This window comes from Diadema antillarum, unplaced genomic scaffold (genome assembly GCF_040938485.1).
Source record: "Diadema antillarum isolate AM-2024a unplaced genomic scaffold, OU_Dant_1.0 scf00000107, whole genome shotgun sequence".
Classification (NCBI taxonomy): Eukaryota; Metazoa; Echinodermata; class Echinoidea; order Diadematoida; family Diadematidae; genus Diadema; species Diadema antillarum.
Window position 1 is genome coordinate 411490 of NW_027270996.1, and position 25057 is coordinate 436546.

General features: G+C 39.4%; 2 protein-coding genes across 2 annotated transcripts in view; both read left to right on the forward strand.

Annotated features, from left to right (window-relative positions):
- LOC139719213 (sushi, von Willebrand factor type A, EGF and pentraxin domain-containing protein 1-like) overlaps positions 1-25057 on the forward strand; it is a 93119-nt gene that overhangs the window by 25328 nt on the left and 42734 nt on the right. Inside the window, exons 2-7 of the mRNA XM_071630643.1 lie at positions 1663-1918; positions 4113-4289; positions 4583-4747; positions 5999-6172; positions 20530-20709; positions 24764-24961. Of these exons, the coding sequence (XP_071486744.1) occupies positions 1663-1918; positions 4113-4289; positions 4583-4747; positions 5999-6172; positions 20530-20709; positions 24764-24961 (1150 nt within the window). The remainder of the gene's footprint in view (positions 1-1662; positions 1919-4112; positions 4290-4582; positions 4748-5998; positions 6173-20529; positions 20710-24763; positions 24962-25057) is intronic.
- On the forward strand, positions 8637-12507 carry LOC139719241 (uncharacterized). The gene is made up of 3 exons (XM_071630670.1): positions 8637-8846; positions 9613-9815; positions 10785-12507. The coding sequence occupies exons 2-3, from the start codon at positions 9671-9673 to the stop codon at positions 11807-11809; spliced, it is 1170 nt and encodes a 389-aa protein (XP_071486771.1). The 5' UTR covers positions 8637-8846; positions 9613-9670; the 3' UTR covers positions 11810-12507.

Below are 25057 nucleotides of genomic sequence, written 5' to 3' on the forward strand. Positions count from 1 at the left end.
TGATTAAGGCTTTCTGTGATTTATTTTGTTCATCTCGGCCCTTTGATTTCGCTTGAGGCTTCCAGGAAAATTGAAGAGAACTATCGAAAGCACAGTCTAATACATTGGACATTATAATCATTTTATTAGTATACCTGTATCTGCGTCGGCAAGTGCATCTGTGCATGGATTGTGTGTACATTGTGTCTGTGTTATCGTCTCGTTCGCTATTCATTATCTGTTCTTTTGTCCGTAGCAGGAATGAATCAGAACGTGTCTTTCACTTGTTCTGGGAAGATATTTCGATAGCTGGAAGATAATAGCAGGCAGATAGAGCTGCGAAGTCCATGGTTTCATTCGGGACCCATCGCGGTGCACATTAGGGCGACTGGATTCCTGGCCATGATATTGGATCTTCATGATCATTAATCCCTTGTAATTTTCAATGGCAAAGTATTTTCATTTTCATGAGAATGTATAATTACCATAAAGTTCCACAATTATTGAATACTCTTTCCATTTTGCGTTGTTTTGTTTATGAACTGGAATTATTCACTATTATCAGGCAAAGAACGTGGAATGTGTGTTCTTGTCAACAACGAAATAGAATTAGAATGTGAACTTTAATTTGAATTTGCATTAGTGTGATACATTGAAAGCTCACATTGCTCGATCTGCAAATCAAAGCGCTTACTTAATTAGTATAAACAGGCACTTCCAGCCTGCGATTGAACCTCGGGGTGGACAGCAGTACTAGATATACACCTGTGCTTAAACTCGTAGGTTCATAAGATGCTAGTCGTACGATGAACTGTCAAATGCCTCCGCCTCTATAGGCCCTTGCATATTATTTTGTCGGATTTGGTAGTATTCACCCAAGTAGGCCTATATAGCAGGACTGATTGAGCCCCACTGGGTTGCTCTGCTCAAGGAGCAATTCTTGAATAATAAATTCTATGAAAGTGTAAAACATAAATTTCTGGCTAAATATAGCTTCAAATTATTATTGTCAGTCAGTATAGGAGTTGAGACGGGGACATAATTTGCATTTGAACCCCCTCCCCTCAAAAATAAATGTAAAAATGTAAGAAATGCAAAGATTATTTACATGATTTATTGTGCAAACTACATGGAAATTGTGAGATAATGACATCATTAACTCACTATTTTATTTTGCATATTCATATCGACTGTTCAAGAACTGCTATTAATTTTACAGTGGACTCCCGTTATAACAAAGTCCTCGGGACCGGCAGTTTTCTTTCGTTACATCGAAGTTTCGTTATAACCGAACAAATAAACAATAGAAATGCATAGAGCGGATTATGTTGCTGCCTGAATTTCTACTTCATTGTAACCGGGATTTCATTTGTGTTCCTTATAACGGGAGTGCACTGAATTTGCGGAACTTCATAATACCATAACTTCCTTAATTTCTATGCGATTTTGATAAAATTTATACCGTAACACTTGTGAAATTTTACCATTTCTTTCCAGGCTAATCTCCCTTTAACGAGATAATATATTTGACATACCTTCTGTCGTAAATAATTAGTTTAACATCACTGTTGCGGTTTCGGAGGGGATGGTTTTGATTACAAAAAAAAAACTTCCATGACATGAGGTCATGACGAAAACTGTATTACAAAGTGTCTCATGAGCTTTCTATCCCACTTCTGTCAGAAAGTGCTGGAAGCGGCTCGCCCCAACTCGACCAAATCCGTGTTCCTCCTGACGGACGGTTTGTCCAACGGACCCAACCCAGTCCCCGTGGCCGAGTTGCTGAAGGACGATGGTGTGGAGGTCTTCACCTTCGGGATTCGGGACGGCTACATTCCCGAGCTCCTCCAGATGGCGTCGGCGAGGAAAGACGAACACTGCTACATCCTGGACAGCTTCGCGGAGTTCGAGGCGCTCGCCAGGCGCGCACTCCATGAAGGTACTGGGGAGGGGGGGTTTCATCAATTTAGTCAGCACTGACAAGTTGTCAGTCTCTGACAATTTCAGTAAAATCCTTGGTTTTGATTGGCTGAGAGGCTCTGGTCACTGACTGTTACTATGGTTGTTGTCAGAGACTGACAACTTGTCAGCACTGACTAAATTGATGAAACACCCCCAGGTCTTTAATTATTGTACAAAATAATTATGAAGGCAACAGTAAGGGCATTTACACTCATCCATCCACTCAAGGTCCCTTTGGAACAGTATATACGCCCGAGGCGATAGCCGATCACAACCATTATTATGTTATTAATTTTTTAAGGTACAACCGAGTGTAGAAAAAAAATACAATGTCTGTATAATATGTATGTTCGATCCTTGCCGTCGAAAGAATTCCAGTTACCATAAGCGTTTTAAAACCATTTTCCTGAGTTTAATAAATGATATGATATATTTCCCGGTCACCATCGCGACGCCAGTGCTAAATGACCGGTCATTTTATGACCTGTCAAAAGCAGAATTGCGTGTTAGGCAAAATTGATGCCTTTATCGACCATTTGAGGAATTGTATTGATCTAATCTTGTGATGCGCCTACGTGCTGAACAGATACGCAATGAGGGGATGCACCAGATATAGAAAGACAGTTAACATGGTTTAAACAAAATTAATATCAGAGAGACTGACAGAATGGTAGAATGTATGGGTATAGATATAGATATAGATAGATAAAAATAGATAGATAGATAGATAGATGGATAGATAGATAGATAGAGATAAAGATAGATATAGATAAAGATAGAGGTATAAGATAAAGAGAGAGGGAGATAAAATCAGACAGAAAGATGGGCAGGCAAGCAGACAAGCAGACAGGCAGGCCGCGAATGTTATTATAGATACGGCAGATAAGGCACGATTTCTCTCCGATGAAAACGAGACGCAAATACAGCATAAAGCTTCCACCGACTCTCCATCGAGAGATTTGATCGATACCAAAGAGACGTAACTTTACGTCCAACAAAACTTTACCCTCAGGTGATGGTGCTGTATCATCAAACGAGACGCACGCTCATATCACTAGTCTTTTGACATTCGAAGTCAACGTTTTAGATCTATCGTTTCTTTCGTTTTCAATTCAATTCAATTCAAACTTTGTTCATCACTCATTGAGAATACTAAAATAATAGCTCTATAATTGGGAAGATAATCCTACCGAGGCTAAATTCCAAGGGGTGCCGCGAAGTGGCCCGTGGCTAAAATTTTAAGACTCATGCCAATCTTCCCAGTGCCCCTTTCCTTCATAAATTGCCCGCAGTATCATCACTATTGAGCCAACTCTCACTATCAAGAGTGTATAAATTATGATGAACTTGACGGAAAGGGTTCGGGTGGGGGTGGTGGTAAATTGTGACAACGATACCCATCACGTCTAAAGAGATCGCAAAATCTCCACCTAGCTTTCTGCCTGGGCCTGTCCTTACAAATAACGATCTTGAGTTTATCCATCATGCTTCGTGGTTAAAAACCAAAGATCCTACACTTATAGGATCTTTGATTAAAACCGGGTAGGGATAGGGATGGTGCAAGCGTACATTGGATTACCACTGCCGGGGGCCGTTTCACAAATTAATAAAGAAGCCAAGTCGAGATTTGACTAAAGATTATGGTATGCTGTGTGTGTCTTCAACGTTGCTCAAGTTTCTAATGAAAATGAAAATTTGGGAGACTTTTTTCCTGTAGGCATTGATAATATAACATAAAATGAATAACAAAGGAATTACTCTGTAAATATTAATTACAGTTTGAAGTGGATGGTGAAAGGCTAGTAAAATTGAACAGGGAAACCAGTGGCATGCCATAACATTTAGTCAATCTGAAATTTCAAGATCGACGCAGATTCAATGTGAAACAGGCCCCTGTACGTACACATGCCGGCCGCTTCTGCGCGGATGTGCGAATCTCGAAGATAGATGACGTGCGAGGGACCCGACGTGCGACGCCGACGTACCTATACAGTAATCGCTCCGATATGCCGCCGCAGGAGGGGCCTGAAATTCCTCTGAGGCGTGCAGCAGTCATTGGAAAACTTGTCATAATAATCCCGCCCATTAAATGTCATTCGATCATTGAAGAAGAAACATTTTCTGAGACACTCGAATTCCTGCACGTTCTCGTGTCTCTCTCTTTTCCCCAGACTTACGGGTCGGTGAGTTCATCGAGGAATCGCCGGAAAAGTGCGCCTCGCGTTGCCTCGGCGGGGCCTACTGCTGCGACCCTGCGGCAACATGCCGGTGCGGGACTCACACCGGGTCGTACGATTGCGTGTGCCCAGCAGGCTTTTACGGCAGCGGTCTCCGTGGGAGTTGTAGACGTAAGCTCAGATTTGTTTCATTTGTGTGTGCATTTCTCTTCTAATTCCTCTCATTTCTTCCTCTTCTCCTTCCCTCGTGAATTTTTGTTCTTTACTTTTGGAATTGTGTTTAAATTGTCTTATTACCTGTCATGAAATGCTGATAATTAACAATCTCTTTGAGGAGGAAGTGGAAAACTTTAGCCACAAAACTTCTGAACATTAACTACAAATGTAAATTCAGAGCGTTGCGAAGGAGGGCAATCTTGCTAGTGATTGACTTCAGTGGCAATCGATGTGTTTTCTCCTTTAAGCTTGTCCGGTTGGGTCCTACAAACACCAGGCCCTGCCCGGCGGTATTAGCACCTGCCTTCCGTGCCCCGACCCCAACCAAGTGAGCCCCACCAACAGCACCTCGTCTTTCATGTGCATCTGCAAGGAGGGTTACCGTTGGGACATCGCAACCTCAAGGTGCCAAGGTCAGTGGGTGGAGTTGTACAGTCTCCAGTTTCAGACTAATTCCTTTGTATAGTGTACCCACAGAGTGCCATTTTCTCTTTGCCTGTCTTAAACGCATTAGCGCTATTTTGGTTAGATTCCCCTTGAAACTTGGTTATGATAAAAGTCAGACAAATATAGTACGGTAGGTCCTATGTGTACCTGTGGACGGTGGTGTTTTATGACACACAAACCTGCATTAAATGTTCTACCTTTACCTACTTGTACCGTAAAAGTGGAAATTTGTGCACATTTCGCGCAACCAGAAACTAGCTCGAAAATAAAAGCATGTGAATATTTTTGCCTGCCATATGTTCCAGTTAGTTGATATCTTGATTCCGCGGAATTAAAAACACACGAAACTCTTCTTGCCCAGCTGAGCGTGAAAAATTAGTGTGCAAAAATATCCACTTTTACAGTATTTTGCAAGTCTGAGGTATTGTATGTCCACATCTAATGTAGATAAATGGAGATTTTTTTCTCTATCTCATGTGCTGGAACTGCATGGTATCAATGGAGGAAATTATTCCTATTCACTTGTTCACTTGTGATTACAAAGTGTGTGTCTGTTTTTTGTAGAACAGATTCTATTCACAAAGAAAATAAGCTACAACTTGCTGGCAAAGAATAATCAATACACTAGTTTCAGGGGCAAGAACACAATGTGAAAAGGGATACATAATTTGTAAACAGGCTTTGATACAGCCGGCACCACTCATCAACTTCTCTTGACAAGTAACAGCTTTAAATTAAATGAAATTCTTGCCTTGAGTTGTTTTTAATGCAACTGATTGACAACTTCTCTTGACAAGTAACAGCTGTAAATTAAATGAAATTCTTGCCTTGAATTGTTTTTAATGCAACTGATTGACAAATTGCCCTACATCAATGTAAATAAGCACTGAATTAACAATGGACTTATTTGGTGCATATTTACGTCAATATAATGCAATTTGTCAATCAGTTGCAACAATATAATAATAACTCAGTATTTATATAGCGCTTATCAATAAAATTCTCTAAGCGCTTTACATAAGATATACCTAAACATAAACTACAACAACAAACAGCTTTCATAAAACATAATGTTGAATGCCCTGATATCAATTTATAAAACATGGCAAAATCATTGGGTAGTTATCAAAAGTGAGTAAACTTTATGTAAAAATACCTTTCTTACATATGATTAGAAGATGAATTTTTATTTATTTATTTTTTTTAACCATTTCCAGTAATCCAGTGTCCAGTGCTAACCCGTCCAGAGAATGGGGAGTTTGTGGAGTGCAGCAACGTGTTCCACGGGGCGTGTGCTGTGCGGTGTCACAGGGGTTATGAGCTCACGGGCAGCAGTATACGACTTTGCTTTGCGAACGGGTCCTGGTCAGGGGAAGAATTTCGGTGCCGAGGTACAGTTATAACCCTCCATCTCTCCACCCCTTTCTCTTGGTTTTTTGCTCTCTCCCTCCCTCTCTTTCTTTCTCTGTCTCTCTGTCTCTCTCTGTTTCTCTGTTTTTATCTGTCTGTCTCTCAGTTGACTACATTTACTTCACAGTCATCAGAATAAACAGACACTCAACTTCTCCCATACATGTATTTCTTCTTCTGGCCATCTCAATTTGCTTTATTATTTCATAGACATGATTTTCAGTCGTCACTCTCTTTCTTCTTGGTTTTTTTTTTGTTCATTTCAGTTGGCTTCTGTAGACAGTCATGTCTTGTAATATATATTTCTCTGTGTATATATATCTTTCCCTCTCAAGGTTTACTTGACGTCACACTCAGCTACTAGTTGATTTTTTTGTCTCTCTGTATATGATATCTTCCTTCCTCTCCAGTTTCATTTGTTGATTAGTAAGGTATATTAGGATACTGTATACGCTATATATTTCGCGGGGGTTTTATTTTCGCGAATTTCGCGAGTCGGGAGCTATTCGCGAAATTAACAACACGCGAAAATATTACCTTCCAAAATGAATCCCTTGCCTTGATGATACAAACATTTCAGTACTAGTATAGTATACCATGTCGCGGCTTACTGAACAGACCATACTGGCTAAGCTTGTTTACGTACAGTTTTGTACATACAGCACGTCCACGTCTATACTTACGAGTACTGTAGAGAGCCAATCCATTATCGCAAGGGGACCACTCGTCAGAAATCTAGCGCGATGGAATTAACCACTTCAAAAATGTTGAATTCTAACTTACTAGTTCGCAGAGTTTGGTAAGTTTTTTTTTCATGCAGTGTATAACTAGTATCATTCTTATTTGCTAGTAAGTTGAAAATTCACACTTTCTTTGCCACTTCATATTTTCTCTGGTCCCCCAATCGCGAATTTAACCACTCGCGAAAATGTGTGACAGCGGCAATTCGCGAAAATTTATGTACGCGAAAATTATAGCGTATACAGTACTCTTTATGTATGCAGTGTTCACTGTGGATTTTGAAGATGCACAGAAAAATGCAAATTTACACATTGCAGTTACTGTAAAAACTATGCATTATTTGATAAATGGGTTGCAATGTTTCAGCAGTGATGTAGCAAAATGTTCCCAATGATAATCACTTGTCAATTGTTTGAAAGTAAATCTGCAGCTCCAGCATACTTGGAAGGCAGGATATTTTTGTACATTGCCAAAGGAAAAAGGAAGCTTGAAGTTAAATTTCATGCATGGTTTCCCATTGCCCAATCTTCACTAATTAAAAAAAAAGAGTGTATTCATCGTTAGGGATTTTAAAAACAGATAGTACTGGACACACTTGTCCAACAATACTGATCATATCCGAGTCTTAGCACTCACTTAATGCATTCTTTCCTTTATTAAGTAAATTCATTAAGCGAATCCACTTTCATTATTTAGTAAATATCATGCGTCTTTGCTTTGCACCATATTTATTGTGTGATCATACTGTATTTGACAGTTAGGATATATGTATATATCTATTTCTTTGTAGCATGATATGTTTTGTAGATGTACATTTTTTATTAAAAATGAATAAATGAAATAAAATAAACTTCCCATTTTTTCCCCTTTTTGTCCCCGCCGAACGAGTTCGAGCAGGGGACTATGAAACGGGCTCCGTACGTGTGTGTGTCTGTGTGTCCGTCCGTCGGTGTGTCCGTCCGTCCGTCCGTGTGTCCGTCCGTGTGTGCGTCCGTGTGTGATCAAAATGTTCAAAATGCTACTCCTTCGCCATTTCTAACCCGATTTTAATTCTGTTTGCTTTATATGATAGCACTACATGAGAGCTTTGAAACTTCTATAAGCCGATTCGCAATCTCGGCGCGCATTGCATTGTGGGTTTATGTCAAAGGTCATTGGAGATAAACTTATAATAATCGTAGTCTGCACTTGAATCGTACGTGTGTACAGTGACGATTAGAATTCAGAAATGAATATTTAACTATTTATCGAAAATGGAGGCAAATGGGACGGAAAATGAACGTCAGCTAACCTTGGAAGAAATCAAATTTTGGAAAGTGGACGCTTTAAAGGATTTTCTTCGCATAAGAGGACTAAAAACGACGGGTTTGAAAGCGGAGCTGCAAGCGTTAGTCTACAGCGCAGTGCGATTTGGATACAGTGTGAAACCAAGCGAAGTTGAAGAAGAACGATCGCGGTCAAAACAGTATGCAGAATTGTTGTTCATAAACGGAAAACAAATTCCAGATCCGTTGGCGGACCTGAAAGATGACTGGTTGCCAGAAAAAGAAGGAGTGAAGTTTTGGCCACCCGTTAGTTATTTTGAAATAGCCGAGTGGTTGTTAAGCGAGGCGCCCTGCCCAAGTGAAGCAAGTAAGATGGAACGGAAATCGCGTGGTACTAGACCAAAAACGTTGCAAGAAAGATTAGAAATCTACTCTCAGACTACAAAGAGGGAAAGGCCTTCTCTTACTTCAACAGCAAGTGGCTCCACGAAATATTCTACCACCCAATTTCAGCGGAAAGTGAAGTTTCTGTGTTGAAAGCACAATGTACTCCCTCATTGGCAGTAAAAAACATACCTCACAGCGTGTGGGTTGCCATTGACAAGTCCTCCGGAAAAATCTACAGTGCCTACTGTAGTTGCTTTGCTGGGTAAGAATCACACAAATTATGCAATGATGTTGTTGCCAGATAAACTTGCACTTAGACTCTAGTAAATTGCTGAATAATAGTTAATACGAAGGTAGACTATATTGTTTGGGACTAGGTGACTTAGGTCTAGATCTATGTGCCGTACAAATGGGCATCTAAATGAACCGTTTGATTTAAAAACCCAAAATACTTACCTTGTCTCTTCTTGCGTCCAGTTGTGGAAAATTTAGGTTTTGATGAGCGCACTGTATTTTTTCTCCTATCCAATTGAATAAGCAACTTACACACACTCCTGCAAACACCATGTAACTCTATGGCCAACACAAATTTCAGCACTGCCCTCTATCTGACAGATTGATTTATTTAATTTGGGGGGGGGGGGGGGGGTCCGCCAGTGCTAATCCCTCGAGTCGAGATCTAGTATATTTTAATAAAATATGAACAAGATCAGTGATCAGCATGATGTGAAGCACATCATCAAGATATAGAGTCTACATGTAACATGTATCCAATTGAAGGAGTGGGATGAAAAAAAGGATATTTTATCACTAGGGTGTACAGGACAATATTTTCCACAAGTTCGATAATGTTCATTTCTGTCTCCAACTATAGAAACTGCATGACACGTAAATTTGCACAGCTCATACCAATGGCTCCCCGACTGGGTAAGAGTAGGATGATACCTCCGTTTTGAAGTTTAAAACTATTATTATATTGTTGTCTATATATGTTAATTACATTATGATTTGTATTCTACTTTCTACAGTCTGGGATCTTCATGCAACCATGTTGCTGCACTGGTTTTCAAGTTGGATCATGCCTTCATGACTGGAGTGTCGCAAAATCGACATCTACCATGCACATCGAAAGTCTGCAGTTGGAATGTGTACAGTGGGGGTGCAGCTGCAGTTCTTCATGGCAAGCCAGTGTGTGAGATGCAGTGGGTGAAACCAAGCTATGGAAACAAAAGTAAGCATACTTTACTTCCTATTTTCAATACCCCCCCCCCTTTTTTTTCTTTTTTTTTTAATCATTACATTAATTCATCCATGGATTATGAGTAATGGTTAGGAGGGATGGCATATTTCCCGATCAGAATCTTATTTCCCACCTAATTGTCCGGGAAATATAAATTTCTCCCATTGACTTTCTATTGTTTGGACAGGGTTCGGGAAATATGACCAAAAGTGGAAAATATGCCAGTGCCTGATGCCTGATGGTTAGCATGATCAAGAATTGATTTAGACCCCAAATTTATGATAAAGGAGAGGAGTAATAGAAGGTAACTTTTTTGTTTAGAATTGAATTATCTTTCTCCCTCGATAAATAGGCCAATATTTTGTTATTGTACATGTATATTAAAGGCATAGTTTAACAGTTTCTAGATTTAAAAAATCTGAGCTGCATGGTCCTACATGCTATCAGAGTATGTGATGGGGTGTAAAAATGCACCTGTGAAAAAATTAGGCTTCAATGTTATTATTTAGTGCTTCAAAAGAGTGAAAACCTAAAAGATCACCCCATAGACTACAGTACTGGAGTTATTATAGCTAGCGATAATAACTACAACTTTCATAGATATCTTGATAATGACTGGTTTTCTTTCATTATTTTTGCATTCTTGGCTGTTTTTTCATCCATCTGAACATGATTAGAGAGGTCAGGCTACACAGTTTTAGAATTTTTTAAATCGATCAGTTACGATGTTAAACAGTGGCTTTAAGCCGTGTGTTTTATCAAAAGAATTGGAAAACAAAAAACTACAATAAAGTATGAATCTAGGATGTAAATTTTTACTACTTGTTTAATAACTTCTGATATTTAATGAACTTTAAAAAAGTATATTTAGGTTGAAAGGCCTCTGAAGGAAATTATCAAAATTATTTATTATGTATTTTGGGGTTCAATGTTGATTCCATTTTTTTTTCTCTAATACAGGGAAACGCAAACAGCCAGTCAACACAGCAGTAAAGAGGCTATTCAACCCAATGGGAAGCAAGGCAATACCACCAGCAAGACAACTTGCGAATGCCATGTACCCAACTTGTGAGAGATCAACAGTATTTAAGTATTTACAGGATGAAGAAAGCCACAATGTGTCACCATCTGTGAACTACTCTCCTGAAGTAGACTTCAATCTGGGACAAGAGGTAGAAGTTGAAACAAAGAATTCAGTCGATCCCGACTGTCTGACAACTTTAGGTGGCAGGTATGAGACTGTAGAGTCGTTCCTGAATGGTTTGCCTACGTATACACAGGAGGAAGTTAATGTCGTGGAAGAACATACAAGAGGCCAAGCAGAAAATATACAGTGGGCAAAATTTCGTGCAGGAATGATAACAGCATCTAACTTGAAATCAGCCATTACAAGGCAAGCTACGCTCGATGATCCATGTTCTTCCAAAAGTCAGGACACAAAACCTATCATAGAAAGACTGATGGGTCGTTCTACTATTGATCGAAATTTACCGAATCTGAAGTATGGACGGATAATGGAGCCAATCGCAAGGAATGCATATGAAACAATCCAAAAAGAAAATGGCCACCAAAGTGTACAGGTAAAGGAGTGTGGTCTATTCGTCCATCCAATCAAGGTGTTTCTTGGAGCTTCACCTGATGGATTGGTTTCTTGTAAGTGCTGTGATGAGCCTGGAGTCCTAGAGATAAAGTGTCCTCGGACCATTGCCTTTGAGGAACCAACAGCTGAGAATCTCGACTATCTCACCATGGTAGATGGAGAAACAAAACTGAAAAACAATCACCAGTACTATTATCAAGTTCAGTGCCAAATGGGGATCACTGGACGCACGTGGTGTGACTTCTTTGTATACACCCAATCAGGATTCCATCTAGAGCGCATTTTTTTTAATAGAGAAATGTGGAACAAAGCGATGGATGTGGCCGAGAAATTCTTCTGCCAGCACATTGCCCCTGAACTTGTCAGTAAAAGCCATGAACCGTAGCATAGTGTGTGCAGCAACTGTATTGAATATTGACAGTACTATGAATGGAATATAACTTAAAATATCTGGAAAATATTTATCATTCACACTACCTTTTACCCCTTAACTCTTTATGCGTTACTTTAAGATTACTTAAAGAGTGATATCCAAGAAAATGAACTTAAATACTTTTCTGAGCACATTAACCCTCTCAGTACCAGACCTTGCAAACTCCATTGACTTACTAGACATCTACATGCCTATGGTAATGAGAGGGTTAATAGTGCATTGAATTGGTCCCCCAACAGACCCAGCACCTTGGGAGAAAGGTATTGATTTTTTCGATTGTTCATTCCCAGAACAATGAGCAGTACTTCCTGCCTTTGAATTTCATGACAATTGTGCAAAATTGCGAACGTAACGCATAAAGGGTTAATGGCAGACAGAGACATTTGCAGCCTAAAATGTGAGATTTCTTCGGTTATTTATGTCTTTCACATAAAGCAGTTATCAATCTAGAACCTTGAATTAGTACTTTGTAATATTTTGTCTGAGCTAGTTCAAGGGGACATGACAAAGTCTCATCATTTTAAATTTTATCTGGTTAAAATGTATATTGCGATATCAGGCGACACTAGTTGATTAGTTTTCATACTTTACAAATATTGTATTAAAGGTATGATTCTAAGATTTCACACACATTTTGAGAAGAGTTAACATTTATTCATGCAAAGTTTTGTGACTTTTCAAGGTGTATGAACATACACTGTATCAGGTTTTAGGCTGCAAATGTCTCTATCTTTAAGATATTTTTGCTAGTATCATTAATTTTCTGATTTTATTCATAGATGAAATGAAAAGATACGTGAACTTGAAATATCGAGGTAATTTTATTGGTCGTAAGCATATTGTGAGTTTGCACTGTTCAAGGAAACAAAAATCGTCATTGCTATACCTGCTACTACATGTACATGTACTTACATACATGTACATGTACATCACTGGGAAATACCTGTGCCTTGCCTAAATGACTGCATACAGATTCACACTCTTTTCTCATAGATTATTAATATCAAAATGCAATTATGCTTGCCATTTTTTATGCTTCAAGAGTTATTCACAATGACCCTGATGAGAACGATGTATTTGCTTTAATATGGAATTTAATAGACGCTAGTCTGAGATATGGAATTTAAGAGATGCTACTCCGAATCTTCACACAACTCGAATAATCGTATAAGTCAAAGAAAAATTCTGGTTCAGATAGGTGTAAACCAGTATTTATTTTATTGTGTAAAGCAACATTTGTGAAAGGATTTTTTTCTTGTTCATTTGTATTCAATTTCAGCGAGGTTGACTGCACGTATTCGTGTACTGTTCTACCTCTCCCCCCCCCCCCCCCCCCACCTCCCCCTTTTCTCACTTTTTTTTAGTGCTCTCTCAATCTCTCTCATGCATTCTTCACCCTCTCAACCCTTTCACTCTATTACTGCAGGCAGCTACTTATGACTTTAAAAGATAACTTGTGTAAGTACAGCACATAAGAATTTGAAGACTCAAATACAGGTGCATATTCATTACATGCATCTTTCTCTTTTAATGACATGGCCATATTAAAAAAAACATCTTTCAAATAGTTCTTTACATTCAAATTCATCATTCATGTAACCATTTTTAAAGGGAATTACTCAATGTGCAAGCACAAGTGATGGTGGGATAAACGTGACAAAATAAGTAGACTGGGAAAATCATGAGTGATCTATGAGGTTACATGTACATGTAATTTCTCTGCATTCTTGATAGCTGTTTCAATACAATGTCAGTATTACACCTACATGTACATGTAGGTAAATGTGTGTGTATTCTTCATTCTTAATTTATTTCCATCCAGTATCAGTACTAGACCTGTGTGCTCCCTAGATATAATTAAAGCAACAAACTTTAATGTACAAGACTAGTAGCCTGTAACAAAGTTTAAAACCTTTAAAATGATGGTAAAGGTTATCAGGTTTTTCATCAAATTGTAACTAAAGCCCACCGCGTACTATTGCCAAGATTCACCGGTCTTAAGACCAGAAGTGTGACGTCACAACCTTGTCAGTCTCCAGTCTTAAGACTCGGTCTTAAGACCAGTCTTAAGGATTTGACATGTCAAATTTTTTAAGACTGGCCATTGACCCACTGTGCAGAAAATGTATGCAATTTCATGTTACTTCATGGCTGAAGACCATCGTGTAGTGTTCAGCGGGCATTAAGGTTATGTGTTTTACTAAATTTTATCGGGTGTACTTATGTATACAGAAAAAGATCTACCTCCTCAATGTCTGAGCTTCAATGCATTGAAGACTGGCTCACTTCTAATAAAACAAAACACCTGAACATGTAACTGAATTACATTTTGTTTCATTTGTATAAATTTCTGTACAGACTCTCAGTAGTCATGGAATCACAAGATACATACATGTATTACCAAGTGCGGACCTAGAGCCAAAGATTATAATCATTATACAGGGAAACCCCGTTATAACGAGGTCCAAGGGACCGCCAATTTTTCCTCGTTATAACCGGTACCTCGTTATAAACGTATGCATTTTTGTACCATTTTGATATGTGCAAATGAAAATGGGACCAGTAAAATCTCCTCGTTGAAAGCGATATCTCGCTATATCCGAGCTCGTTATAACGGGGTTTCCCTGTATACTGACATATAATGTACAATTAAGCCCCCCTCTTCCCCGTAGAACCGCGCCTGAATATTACAATAATTTTCAAACAAGTGTTCAGCATTACTCCCACGTGCCGAAGATTGTGACTTGGCCTTGAACCAGAACAGCCTGGTGGGCAAGTTCCTGCCCTGCATGCAGTAGATGGCAGGTTTGAATCCCACTTCCAGTTTTTTTGTGACTTGGTGACTTGCGATATTCATTACAGATCGAACATGCGACCTTCACCACATGAGAGTAATGCCGAAATTTGTTTAACAAATTACAGTTCACTCCTATTAAAGCTTCTTTATTTACTATACAGGGCGGCCCAGAAAAAAACGGCCTAACCTATTTTCCACGGATTGTTTTTGCAATGAATGGTATCAGTGGATAAGGTAACATCTGATTAGAAAAGTGACACCAAGATGAGCAAATTTGGTTGAGTAGTTTTCATTTTCTAGTACATTTTGTCAGGTAATGTCGAGCCCTAAAAATTTTCTCGTCGGCTAACCCTAAACTGAAAATAGTGGATATTTGAGCGTACCACAGTTGTTTAGGGTAATCTGATTCAGTTGATAAATTGTATTGACTAGAGACTACTCGTAAGAATTGATCAACTTAATCTGATTACTCTTTCTAGCTGTGGTACGCCCGGATTTCCACCATTTTCAGTTCAGGGGTAGCCGACAAGAGAACAATTCTAAGGCGTGACTTTGCCCCACACAATGTACTATTAAATGAAAACTGCTGAACCAAATTTTCTGATCTTGGTGTCATTTTTCTCAGAAGACGTTACCTCATCCACTGATACCATTCATTGCAAAAACAATCCGTGGGAAATAGGTTAGGCCATTTTTTCTGGGCCACCCTGTATAACAATTGGTCAAAGTTAAATGATAAACACATTAGAAACCATTTAGCACCTAAAAGCAATGTTAGGTGCATTACATCAACAGCACCTAAGACAATGTGAGATGAAATTTAGAATGGATTGAGCATTGATTCTATTACACAAGCCAGGATTTGGAATGAGTGGGGGCACAAAGAGCAAATATAAAATTGGCACAAAATGACAATTAGATTTAGCTATATTAGTGTACACATTCAATGTTTTGGTGAATTCAAAAATTTTTTACTTGATCTACAGAAAGTGCTGGATTTTGTCCCAAAACACAATTAAACCTACTAGTACTTGCAATCATTTTGTACAACATATTTTCATTTATAATTATGACAAATGGCAAAATATCACTATAGGACCCTACATGTAGTACATACAATACCTATATGGGAACAATTCAATATTTCCAAAGTTTTCGGTATTTTCTTTTGAAAATGATTTAACAAAGCATTAAAATTATTCACCCAGCACCACAAAATAGCACATTTATAAAAAAATTTGATTTCATTCAATTTTTGCAATTTACCATAACTATCTTGTGGCTTAAAATTACAGAGGGAGCGCGCATCAACTTTGTCCCCTGCCTGGATCCACCACTGTGTTGTTTTGCTGTCTCTTTCAAAGCACGAGAGGGGGGAAAAGGATATGAAAGAAAATATTTTCGAAGAAATACTTTGTAGTATATGTAATTTTTTTTTTTTAAGTACAAAAGCAGTAAGACATCACTTTGAAGAATTGAAACTTTACTCTGTTTTGGATATATATGTACATCTTTTCCATTACAATTTTTTTTCAGTTATTTGACCTCACAAAAATATTTTGAATCATAGTCATGACATAAAACTACCACAAAAGTTTGTAGTCCACCTGAACATCACTTAATAAGATCTGGTTGCAGATTAACTAGAGCTGCACATACAATCAATATATCATCTGCGCTGGGTACAAGTGTGAGAGGCATTGTGTTGTTTAAGATTTTAAAATCTTTCAAACGATTAATTGCTCTCTCCACATGAATTCTAAGATTGGCAATAACTTTTGTCTTTTGCACTTTACTCCTTGTCATCTGACGCTTGCCTTGTGCAGCTGGTGGTATTTCAAGCGTAGCATGGTGCAAGAGTAATTCTTCCTGTATTGGAAATCCCCTATCGGCCATTACAACATCATTTGGGTCTAGGAGGCTTAGAAACCCACTTTCTCTGAAGATTGCAACATCAGATGCTCTTCCTCCGTAGGCTTTTGACAAGAAGGAAATATGCCCATTTGGCGTGATCCCAACTAATACTTTAATGGTATTATGTTTCTTATAATCTGACCAAGTTGATGCCTGCAGGTCAAGTGATCGTGGCCTCTCAATGAATATTTCCGTGCAGTCAATTATGGATCTAATGTTCTGGCAGTGCTTCCTAAATTGTATGGGCATATTAAGAGAGATGGATGATCTGTTTGGCCACACAATCAGAGGTTTTAGGGTCATTGCAAGGAACCTTAACCAAGTTGTAATTATCTGGGAGCATGTGCTGGATACAATTCCAAACAGCAATGCTAGAAACTGGACAGTCAAGTCTAATCGAAGACGCATCAGAACAAGTAGAAATTCATCCTTGAGTTGCAATTTTCTCCTTGGACCAGATTTCTTTGGGGTACCCTTGAATGGACGGCCTTTCCTGCTACATTTAGCACTCTTCCAGTAGCTCATTGTCTTTGCATGAGGCTCTACAAATTTGTACATGTCCTCAAATGCTTGTTTGGAGCTGATACCTGTACAATGGTTAACATCTTTGTCAGTACTTTAACTCTCTGCACATATAAGTTTCTTTCTGCAGCTCTTTGGTCCTTTGTTTTCAGTTTGTCTTGAAATTAATTTGTGTTGTAACTCCTTGACTCTGTGTTCAAGAGAAATAATTTTTGCCTGTTTTTGGATGCAGCCTACACAATCACAACTAGGCTTGCAATCACACTTGTAAGTGTACCTGTGATCCTCTTCAACCTTCACTGAAGCAGCCATGCCAATAGATGGACTTGGTGTTGAAGATGTAGTGGGAGTACGGCAAACTCTTTTCCTAGATTTGGTTGGCTCTTCACGATCTCTTGGTGGTGCACGCTTTGGTGCTATTTGCGGTGAAAGTTTGTATCCAAGATGAAGTACAGGATCAGGATGCGCCAAGGTTGGTTTCCCATCCGGGAAATGTTTCGAACACACTCTATCATGAGGTTTGTTTATCCAGTTTTTACCAGTTGATTGATCCTTTTGGTTCATAAGCTTATTCCATCGCCTTCTGCCATCTTGATCTTGCTTCTCAGTGGGAAATGGGAAGAGATGAAATGGAGGATCACAATCACAACACCCTAGTCCATTGAAAGTTTGATGCTTGGAGCATTTTCCCTGCTTCCACTTATCCAGCTGATAAGATCCATTGCTACAGCCGACAACTGCACACAGCTTCATGGTGATTCGAGCTGAAGTGGAAGAAAAGGAAACAAAATAATTTACGATACTATCTATCCAAACCATCTTTATGTGTAAAAACTAAAATGTGCTGGCTCTACTGCCCAGCACACAAAAGTAGGCATAATTAATCATCTTCTAGGCCCAACTGAATTAATGCATAGCTAGTTGGGCATTGAACATGAAAGAAATATAACGATACACAAAAAAATATATAGCAATATAGACCAACATGTAAGGATTTTCGATAGTTACACCGGAAAGGGTTCTGTCAATTAAAAAAAAAATGAAGGAAGCAAAGACCAAAAAGTAGGTTGCATAAAGAAACAGTGCACAGTACCATGCCGGTGCTTGTCAAATCCACCACCACCATCCTGCGGAGAAGTTAGAACAATTGGAATTGTGAACCAAATCGACTGCTCCCCGCAGAATGGGGGAATCAGGCACTGTGCATGGTTATGCAATATTACTTGCAAGCCTCTTTCATGCTCTGACGCTAGACATAGATCTGATGACTCACTCTCCACAAATGTAAACAAGATGCTAAGACATACACGCACACCGTACACAATATTAAACATAACAACTTTACACTCACACCTTCAACATCTTTCTCACAGTGACAAAAAAATGTGCTCTCTCATCCAAAGACTCCCATTTAATTAAGGTTTTACAATAACATGTCATACTCATACTATAGGCTGAGTTTACACGTAGATCTATAGTCTTCTCTAGACCACTTCTACAAGTACAAGGTCAAATTACAAGTAATATGACCTTATACGGGCACGAACGTAAAATACAGTGGCATTTGTTTGAGTGCACACTCGTGTACAAAAGTCCCAAAACCGTACGGGATCATTTTGGTGACTATGGAATTAAAGTAGGTATAATTTTTTTTTCTTTTAACATTTGGATGTTACTGTTAGCTTATGTTTTCAGCACTTTCTGGATGTTTGATATTGATGTAAACTAACAATGAATTTGAATTTGCAAAAAGTAATTTAAAAGAGTAAATATTTGAAGCAAATATTCATGAAGAAAAGGTGGTGTCATTTACCATTACTGGGTATAGTAAGTGCTCTATGAGTGCTCTAGACCTAACAGTCTACATAACAATCAAATCGACAGAATTCAGAATTCAAACATAAGAGTATTTTTGTCAAAAATCCAATTAATGCAATCTCAAACATCAGTTCCTGGCCTGTACGTAACCATGAATAAATATTGCACCTGAAAACATATTCAACATTAGGCCTAGAAATCTATGCCATTTATAGAAGTTAGAACCTCATTCTTAACAACACTAACAGTCCCATCCATTATCTTTAATATGTGATGTTTTGTCTGAAAGCCACGTTATCCGGCCTACCTGTCCTAGCCTGGACCTAGCCCCGGGGACCGCGCCGCTTCGTGCGACGGCTGTCGCAGTTAGCCTGGACCTAGTCTAAAACTGACTATGATTGAAGATCGTCTAAAATCTCACAACGCAAAAAATAAAAAAAAATAAAAAAAAAAAAATACATGATTCATTAATATAGGAATATATAGATAAACAGATTATCAAAGGCCTAGAGTCAAGATTCACAGAATGTCGGCAAAAATTACCGTTCGTTGGTCCGCCAACATCCACAATGCATTCACGAATCACCTGTCGATTCGATCGCCCGGCCCGAGCCGCGCACGCATTGACTGTTTGGTTAATTTATCTCCAAACCCGATTTTCTCGCGCATGCGCAGTTACAACTGCGAAAAGGCTTATACAGAATTTCAGTTGTGACCTTTGACCTTGACCTTTGACCTATATTGTACATTTTGCTTCAAAATGCTACTCCTTCGCCATTTCTAACCCGATTTTGATTCCGTTTGCTTTATATGATGGCACTAGGTGAGGGCTTCAAAACTTGTACACAGAATTTTGACCTTTGACTTCTTTGACCTTTGACCTTGATTTTTGACCTATATTGTACATTGCCTACAAAATGCTACTCCTTCGCCATTTCTAACCCGATTTTGATTCCATTTGCTTTATGTGATGGCACTAGGTGAGGGCTTCAAAACTTCTACACAGAATTTTGACCTTTGACTTCTTTGACCTTTGACCTTGATTTTTGACCTATATTATACATTTTGCTACAAAATGCTACTCCTTCGCCATTTGTAACCCGATTTCAATTCCGTTTGCTTTATGTGATGGCACTAGGTGAGGGCTTCAAAACTTCTACACAGAATTTTGACCTTTGACTTCTTTGACCTTTGACCTTGATTTTTGACCTGTATTGTACATTTTGCTACCAAATGCTACTCCTTCGCCATTTCTAACCCGATTTCGATTCCGTTTGCTTTATGTGATGGCACTAGGTGAGGGCTTCAAAACTTCTACACAGAATTTTGACCTTTGACTTCTTTGACCTTTGACCTTGATTATTTTACCTATATTGTACATTGGCTACAAAATGCTACTCCTTCGCCATTTCTAACCCGATTTCGATTCCGTTTGCTTTATGTGATGGCACTAGGTGAGGGCTTCAAAACTTCTACATAGAATTTTGACCTTTGACTTCTTTGACCTTTGACCTTCATCTTTTTACCTATATTGTACATTTTGCTACTAAATGCTACTTCCGGCGGGGACATATATTACGCACCGCGTAATTTCTACTTTTCCTTGTTTTATCTGCAACAGTGAAGAAATGTGAAGAGTTTGTGGCACCCATGAATGGTTCGATGCAGTGCACCAGTGACAACTTTGCATTCGGGACGGTTTGCACATCTGGCTGTGATTCTGGCTTCAAACTTGTTGGGTCTCCCTCGCGACGATGCCTGCCCATAGCCCAGTGGGATGGACTTCCAGTTACCTGTCGGCGTAAGTATGGATGTTGTGATAGTCAGTCATTTGTGTGGCCAGAGGAATATATATGGCAACTGAAGACATTTGAGCTGTTTTTCAGTTCACTCAGCTGTTTCTCTTCTTTAGCCCATATCTGATAAAGAAGTGTAACAGATAGGCAAATGCAAATATGTGACCCGCTACAACAAAATGATCCTAAAGTCGGGCGAGGTCGATTATTTGAAAATTGCATGACACAAATCCCTAATCTTTCTGCTTTAAATTGGTATATAACACATCATATACAAATAATCGGCTGCGGAGATATCGATGTTTAAAAGAGAGCATGTCGATACGTTTGGAAAATCACTGTTTCGAGAAAAGCGCCCTAAAAGTTCTCCTTGCCACGCAATCACGATCAAAGGACACGCAAGTCAGTTTTCACCTCCGAACAATAGAAGGTAAGCCCTAGCAACCCCCGAAATGCTCATTCAAACACAGCATCGGCGGTCTCCTCACCGACCAATCAGTGACCAGGATGGCAGGAGAAGCGGCTGGTCATAGCGCACCCCGCCAGCACGCCCCAGTCGACTGGGCAGTGTGCGAGCTTCACGCTTCGGTTAGCGGCAAGCAGCAAACTGACCAATGAGATCACTCTGGTCGTTGTTAGGGGCGGAGCCTATGTGTGGCGCTCATTCCAAATGTTCCAACCAGTTTCTGCTTCGTTGAAACGCCAAAAAAACATGGCCCAGAAAAACGCTATTTTTTGGTCTTTCCTTTCATCATTTTGCTTCAAAATTTCGACAGATGATGGAAGACATGTCAGACTCTAATAATATGTCAAATTCAGATAATCGTAAGTTTTGACCAATTTTAATGCTCTGACTTCAAACTCAATTTTCACGGCTTTGACCGTGCGCGAACTTAGGACCATTTTGTTGTAGCGGGTCACATATAAAAGTGGATGTTGTGATTTCACGCATTGCATACAATATTACCAGATAAATCCATGACGATGGTGAGTTTTCCATTTAGAACATGCTTACATTCTTTGGTTACCATTTAATTTTACATCATTTTTTTTCAGTGCTTTATGAAAAAAAAAAGAATTTAATATTTGATGGATTGTGTCACTGTGAAGGACATATGAAATAATTAGAAGAAAGTGTTCTTTTCCACACTTTGTCCGTTATTTCTTTTATCTTAGGGGGAGGGTTCTCTGTGCAAATTGATTTACTGTATTCTGACATTGCATTCATTACATTCTGCTACATCATTTTCATTGTTAATCGTATAGTAAAAATGTAGACAAAATCTGTATGAATATTCATATCTATAACATAAAGAAAGTGTTCTCTTCCATACTCTGTCCATTATTTCTTTTCCAGAGACATACTTGTGTATGTTTATAGATATGAATATTCATACAAATTTTGTCAACATTTTTCCTGATACTTTGCTGAGGCTATCAGCCAAGTTATGCTCAGTGTTTTATGGTTTTTTCATATATATTTTCTCCTATTTGCAATTGAATATTAAGCAAATAATCAACGTTGGTGAAGGTGATGGGACAAACTATCACTTCCGAGGCGATCTGGATGTAGCTATCTTTCCGAAGCGCAGCTGAGGAAAGATAGCGTACACATTCAGATCGCCGAGGAAGTGATAGTTTGTCTCATTGCCTGAAACTAAAAGTTGATTATTTGCTTTATATTCCACATCTAGGGTCCTAGATATTCCCATTTCATTCCAGAATCTAACGTTACATCTGAAACCGTAGCTGTCTTTCATCCGCCTTAGGGCTAGGGGTATAAAGTACAGAATACACTGTACCGGCGGCAACCAATCACGGAGAGCGCAAATCGCTCTGAAAAGAGCGTACGCTTGCCGATATACACGAGAGATACACTGTAACTGTAAATATTAATCCGCTCTGCGATACGGTCCGTGATTCGGCTGAGAGTGTGGTATTCATACGTGGTTTTCGGGGGTTTCGGGGCTTGTGTAGGCTATAAACGACGTAACCTAGCAATACGACAAGGATCTAGAATCTACGTAATATTATTTTACATGTGTTCTAGTTTACTTACCAATCATGTTGTTGCTAAAACGATGTCCAACGTGGTCGTTAGAATTCTAACGCTAGTTGTAAATGTTCACAACGCAGTTGTTAAACTGAAATGTCGCATTTCTGTTCTGGTTCTGAACTTGCACATTTCTGTTCTCAACCGGAGGCTGAGCAACGAACAATTCTGTGTTATCCACTGCAGCTAGCAAACGTTCCACTTGACTGTTTGAAATATCCAAAAAGTCATCAATATCATCATCAATATTACCACTATTATTACTAACTTCAGCAGTTTGTTGTGTTTGGTTTTGTGTGCATCGCTGGTCTTGCTGGCCGTGATGAGATGGACCTGGTTCTTGTTGTGCATGTCCAAGTGCATTAGATATTGTTTCACTCATTTTCATTTTTTGTTGGTCGCTCGTTTGCGCGTAATGTTTGATGCTTGTTTCAGATCTATGCCCTGAAACAGTCATAATGTCCCTTGAAGGAAAACCGGCATGATCAAGAGTGGTAATGGATGTTGCTCTTAGACAGTGATTAGTGTAGTCAGTCGAGCATCCTGCTTCCCTGCTAATCGTCTTCATCATACTTCCAAGAGTGTGAATTCCAACTCGAATGTTGTCATACCAAGGTCCATCTCCATATCGTCCAGCTCCTTTTGGTTTTTGCCAAAGAAATGGCGATTTGGGATTTAGTTTAGATTTGTATTTCAGGAGTGTTTCCACAGGGCACCTACTACTCCCAGGTATTTCGAACATACGTCCTCCTTGGCTGTTCGAGTCGTCGTCAGGGTGATTCTTGTAGCTTTGTCGACGATGCGAAAATAACGGTGACCATTTTGTTCACTATGAATAAAGTCATCAGCCTTCATATCATGCAAATTTTCTTCTCCTCGGTTAGCAAAATGGGTCATAATATCCACAAATACTTTACGCTGTAATCCACGCGGAGTGTCCAAGTCCAGACTGTTTTGAATTTTGTTCATGTCGGTTTCACTAACAGTTTTGTGATGTTTTACGCTAGCTTTTCCTTCCACTTTGAGCTTCCGAAGAACAGTTTTAAACACACGACCCGATTTCGCAAAATTGGTGTCCTTGATAATGTCGATGTCTCGCAAATTCAGAAAATACTTCTGCAAACCATACCGCAAGGCCTGCATGGATTTTTTCCTTTACGACTCGCCACTACGCGATTTCACACCCGCGTAGAACTTTCCAAGAAGCTGATCCAACGTTTTCAAGTCGATGTCCGCGAGCTGGTCGAAATCAACGTCCCCTAGAGCACCACAAAAATCCTTAAATATTCCGAGACTAAACTTCAACTGTCGTTTCGTATTCTTGCTTTCACTGTCCTGCAGCAAGTCATCAATTTCAGCTTCGCTAAGCAGGTCAAATCTGGGGATTTCTGCGGCCATTTTGTTGATTGAGCTACGATCGACGCGATGCTAAACAACGTAGGCCCTATGTGCTACGTTTCTAATACGTACCTACGTACGTCTATGTACGGTACGCGGCACTACTTTAGAGACCATGGGCGATGCGCGTAGCTGATCGCGCACAGCTGCTGCACCTAAGTAAAAGTGCGTTGCACTGTGTACTATCAAGTGACCTAGGTCACATGATAGTCCACAGTGCAACGCACTTTTATTTCGCGCGTACTCGTCTTGCGTTAGGACTGTGTGGACTGTGTGGAGATCAGCGAAACAAAAGGGCCTATCAACATAGAGTGTAACGAACTTTTCTTCTCAGGTGATGTGATGGGCAAAATTACGCTTCATCACGTGATCAGCTCTGGACCAATCCTATTGCAACATTCTTAGTATGTGGAATATAATTTGTACTATCTTTATTTCAGTGTGTTGATAATATCTTGGAGAGATGAATGTCCATGTGAACATGTGTTGTCGTTCTTATGTGGTTGTTTTGCTTGAAAATGATGAAAGAAGATGACCGCAATTTAAATCAAAATCACAGAAATAACAACTGCCTGATATACACGTACCTTTCATGTTCTTAATTTCAGCTATTCAGTGTCCAATGCTGTCAGCAATTCCATTCGGCAGTCTTTTCCCGTCGCGATGCAGTCGGACTCGTCAGGACTACGGCAGTGTGTGCAGGATTCGCTGCAACCCCGGCTTCCAGCGCAGGGGTCCCAGGAAGAAGGAGTGCCTCGCCAATGGCAGCTGGAGCAACCAGTACGACCCCTCAGCTGTCTGTGAGGGTGAGATGTAGTGGCCATCTGTGTAATGCTTGATGCACCCAGATGATACTGTTTGCTGCCAAGTGGTGGATGCATAATGAGCTGAATCAAAAGGAC

Coding starts and splice junctions, on each gene's coding strand:
- LOC139719241 (XM_071630670.1), top strand. CDS start 9,671: ATGACTGGAGTGTCGCAAAATCGACATCTACCATGCACATCGAAAGTC. Junction 9,816..10,784: donor ACCAAGCTATGGAAACAAAA/GTAAGCATACTT, acceptor TCTCTAATACAG/GGAAACGCAAACAGCCAGTC.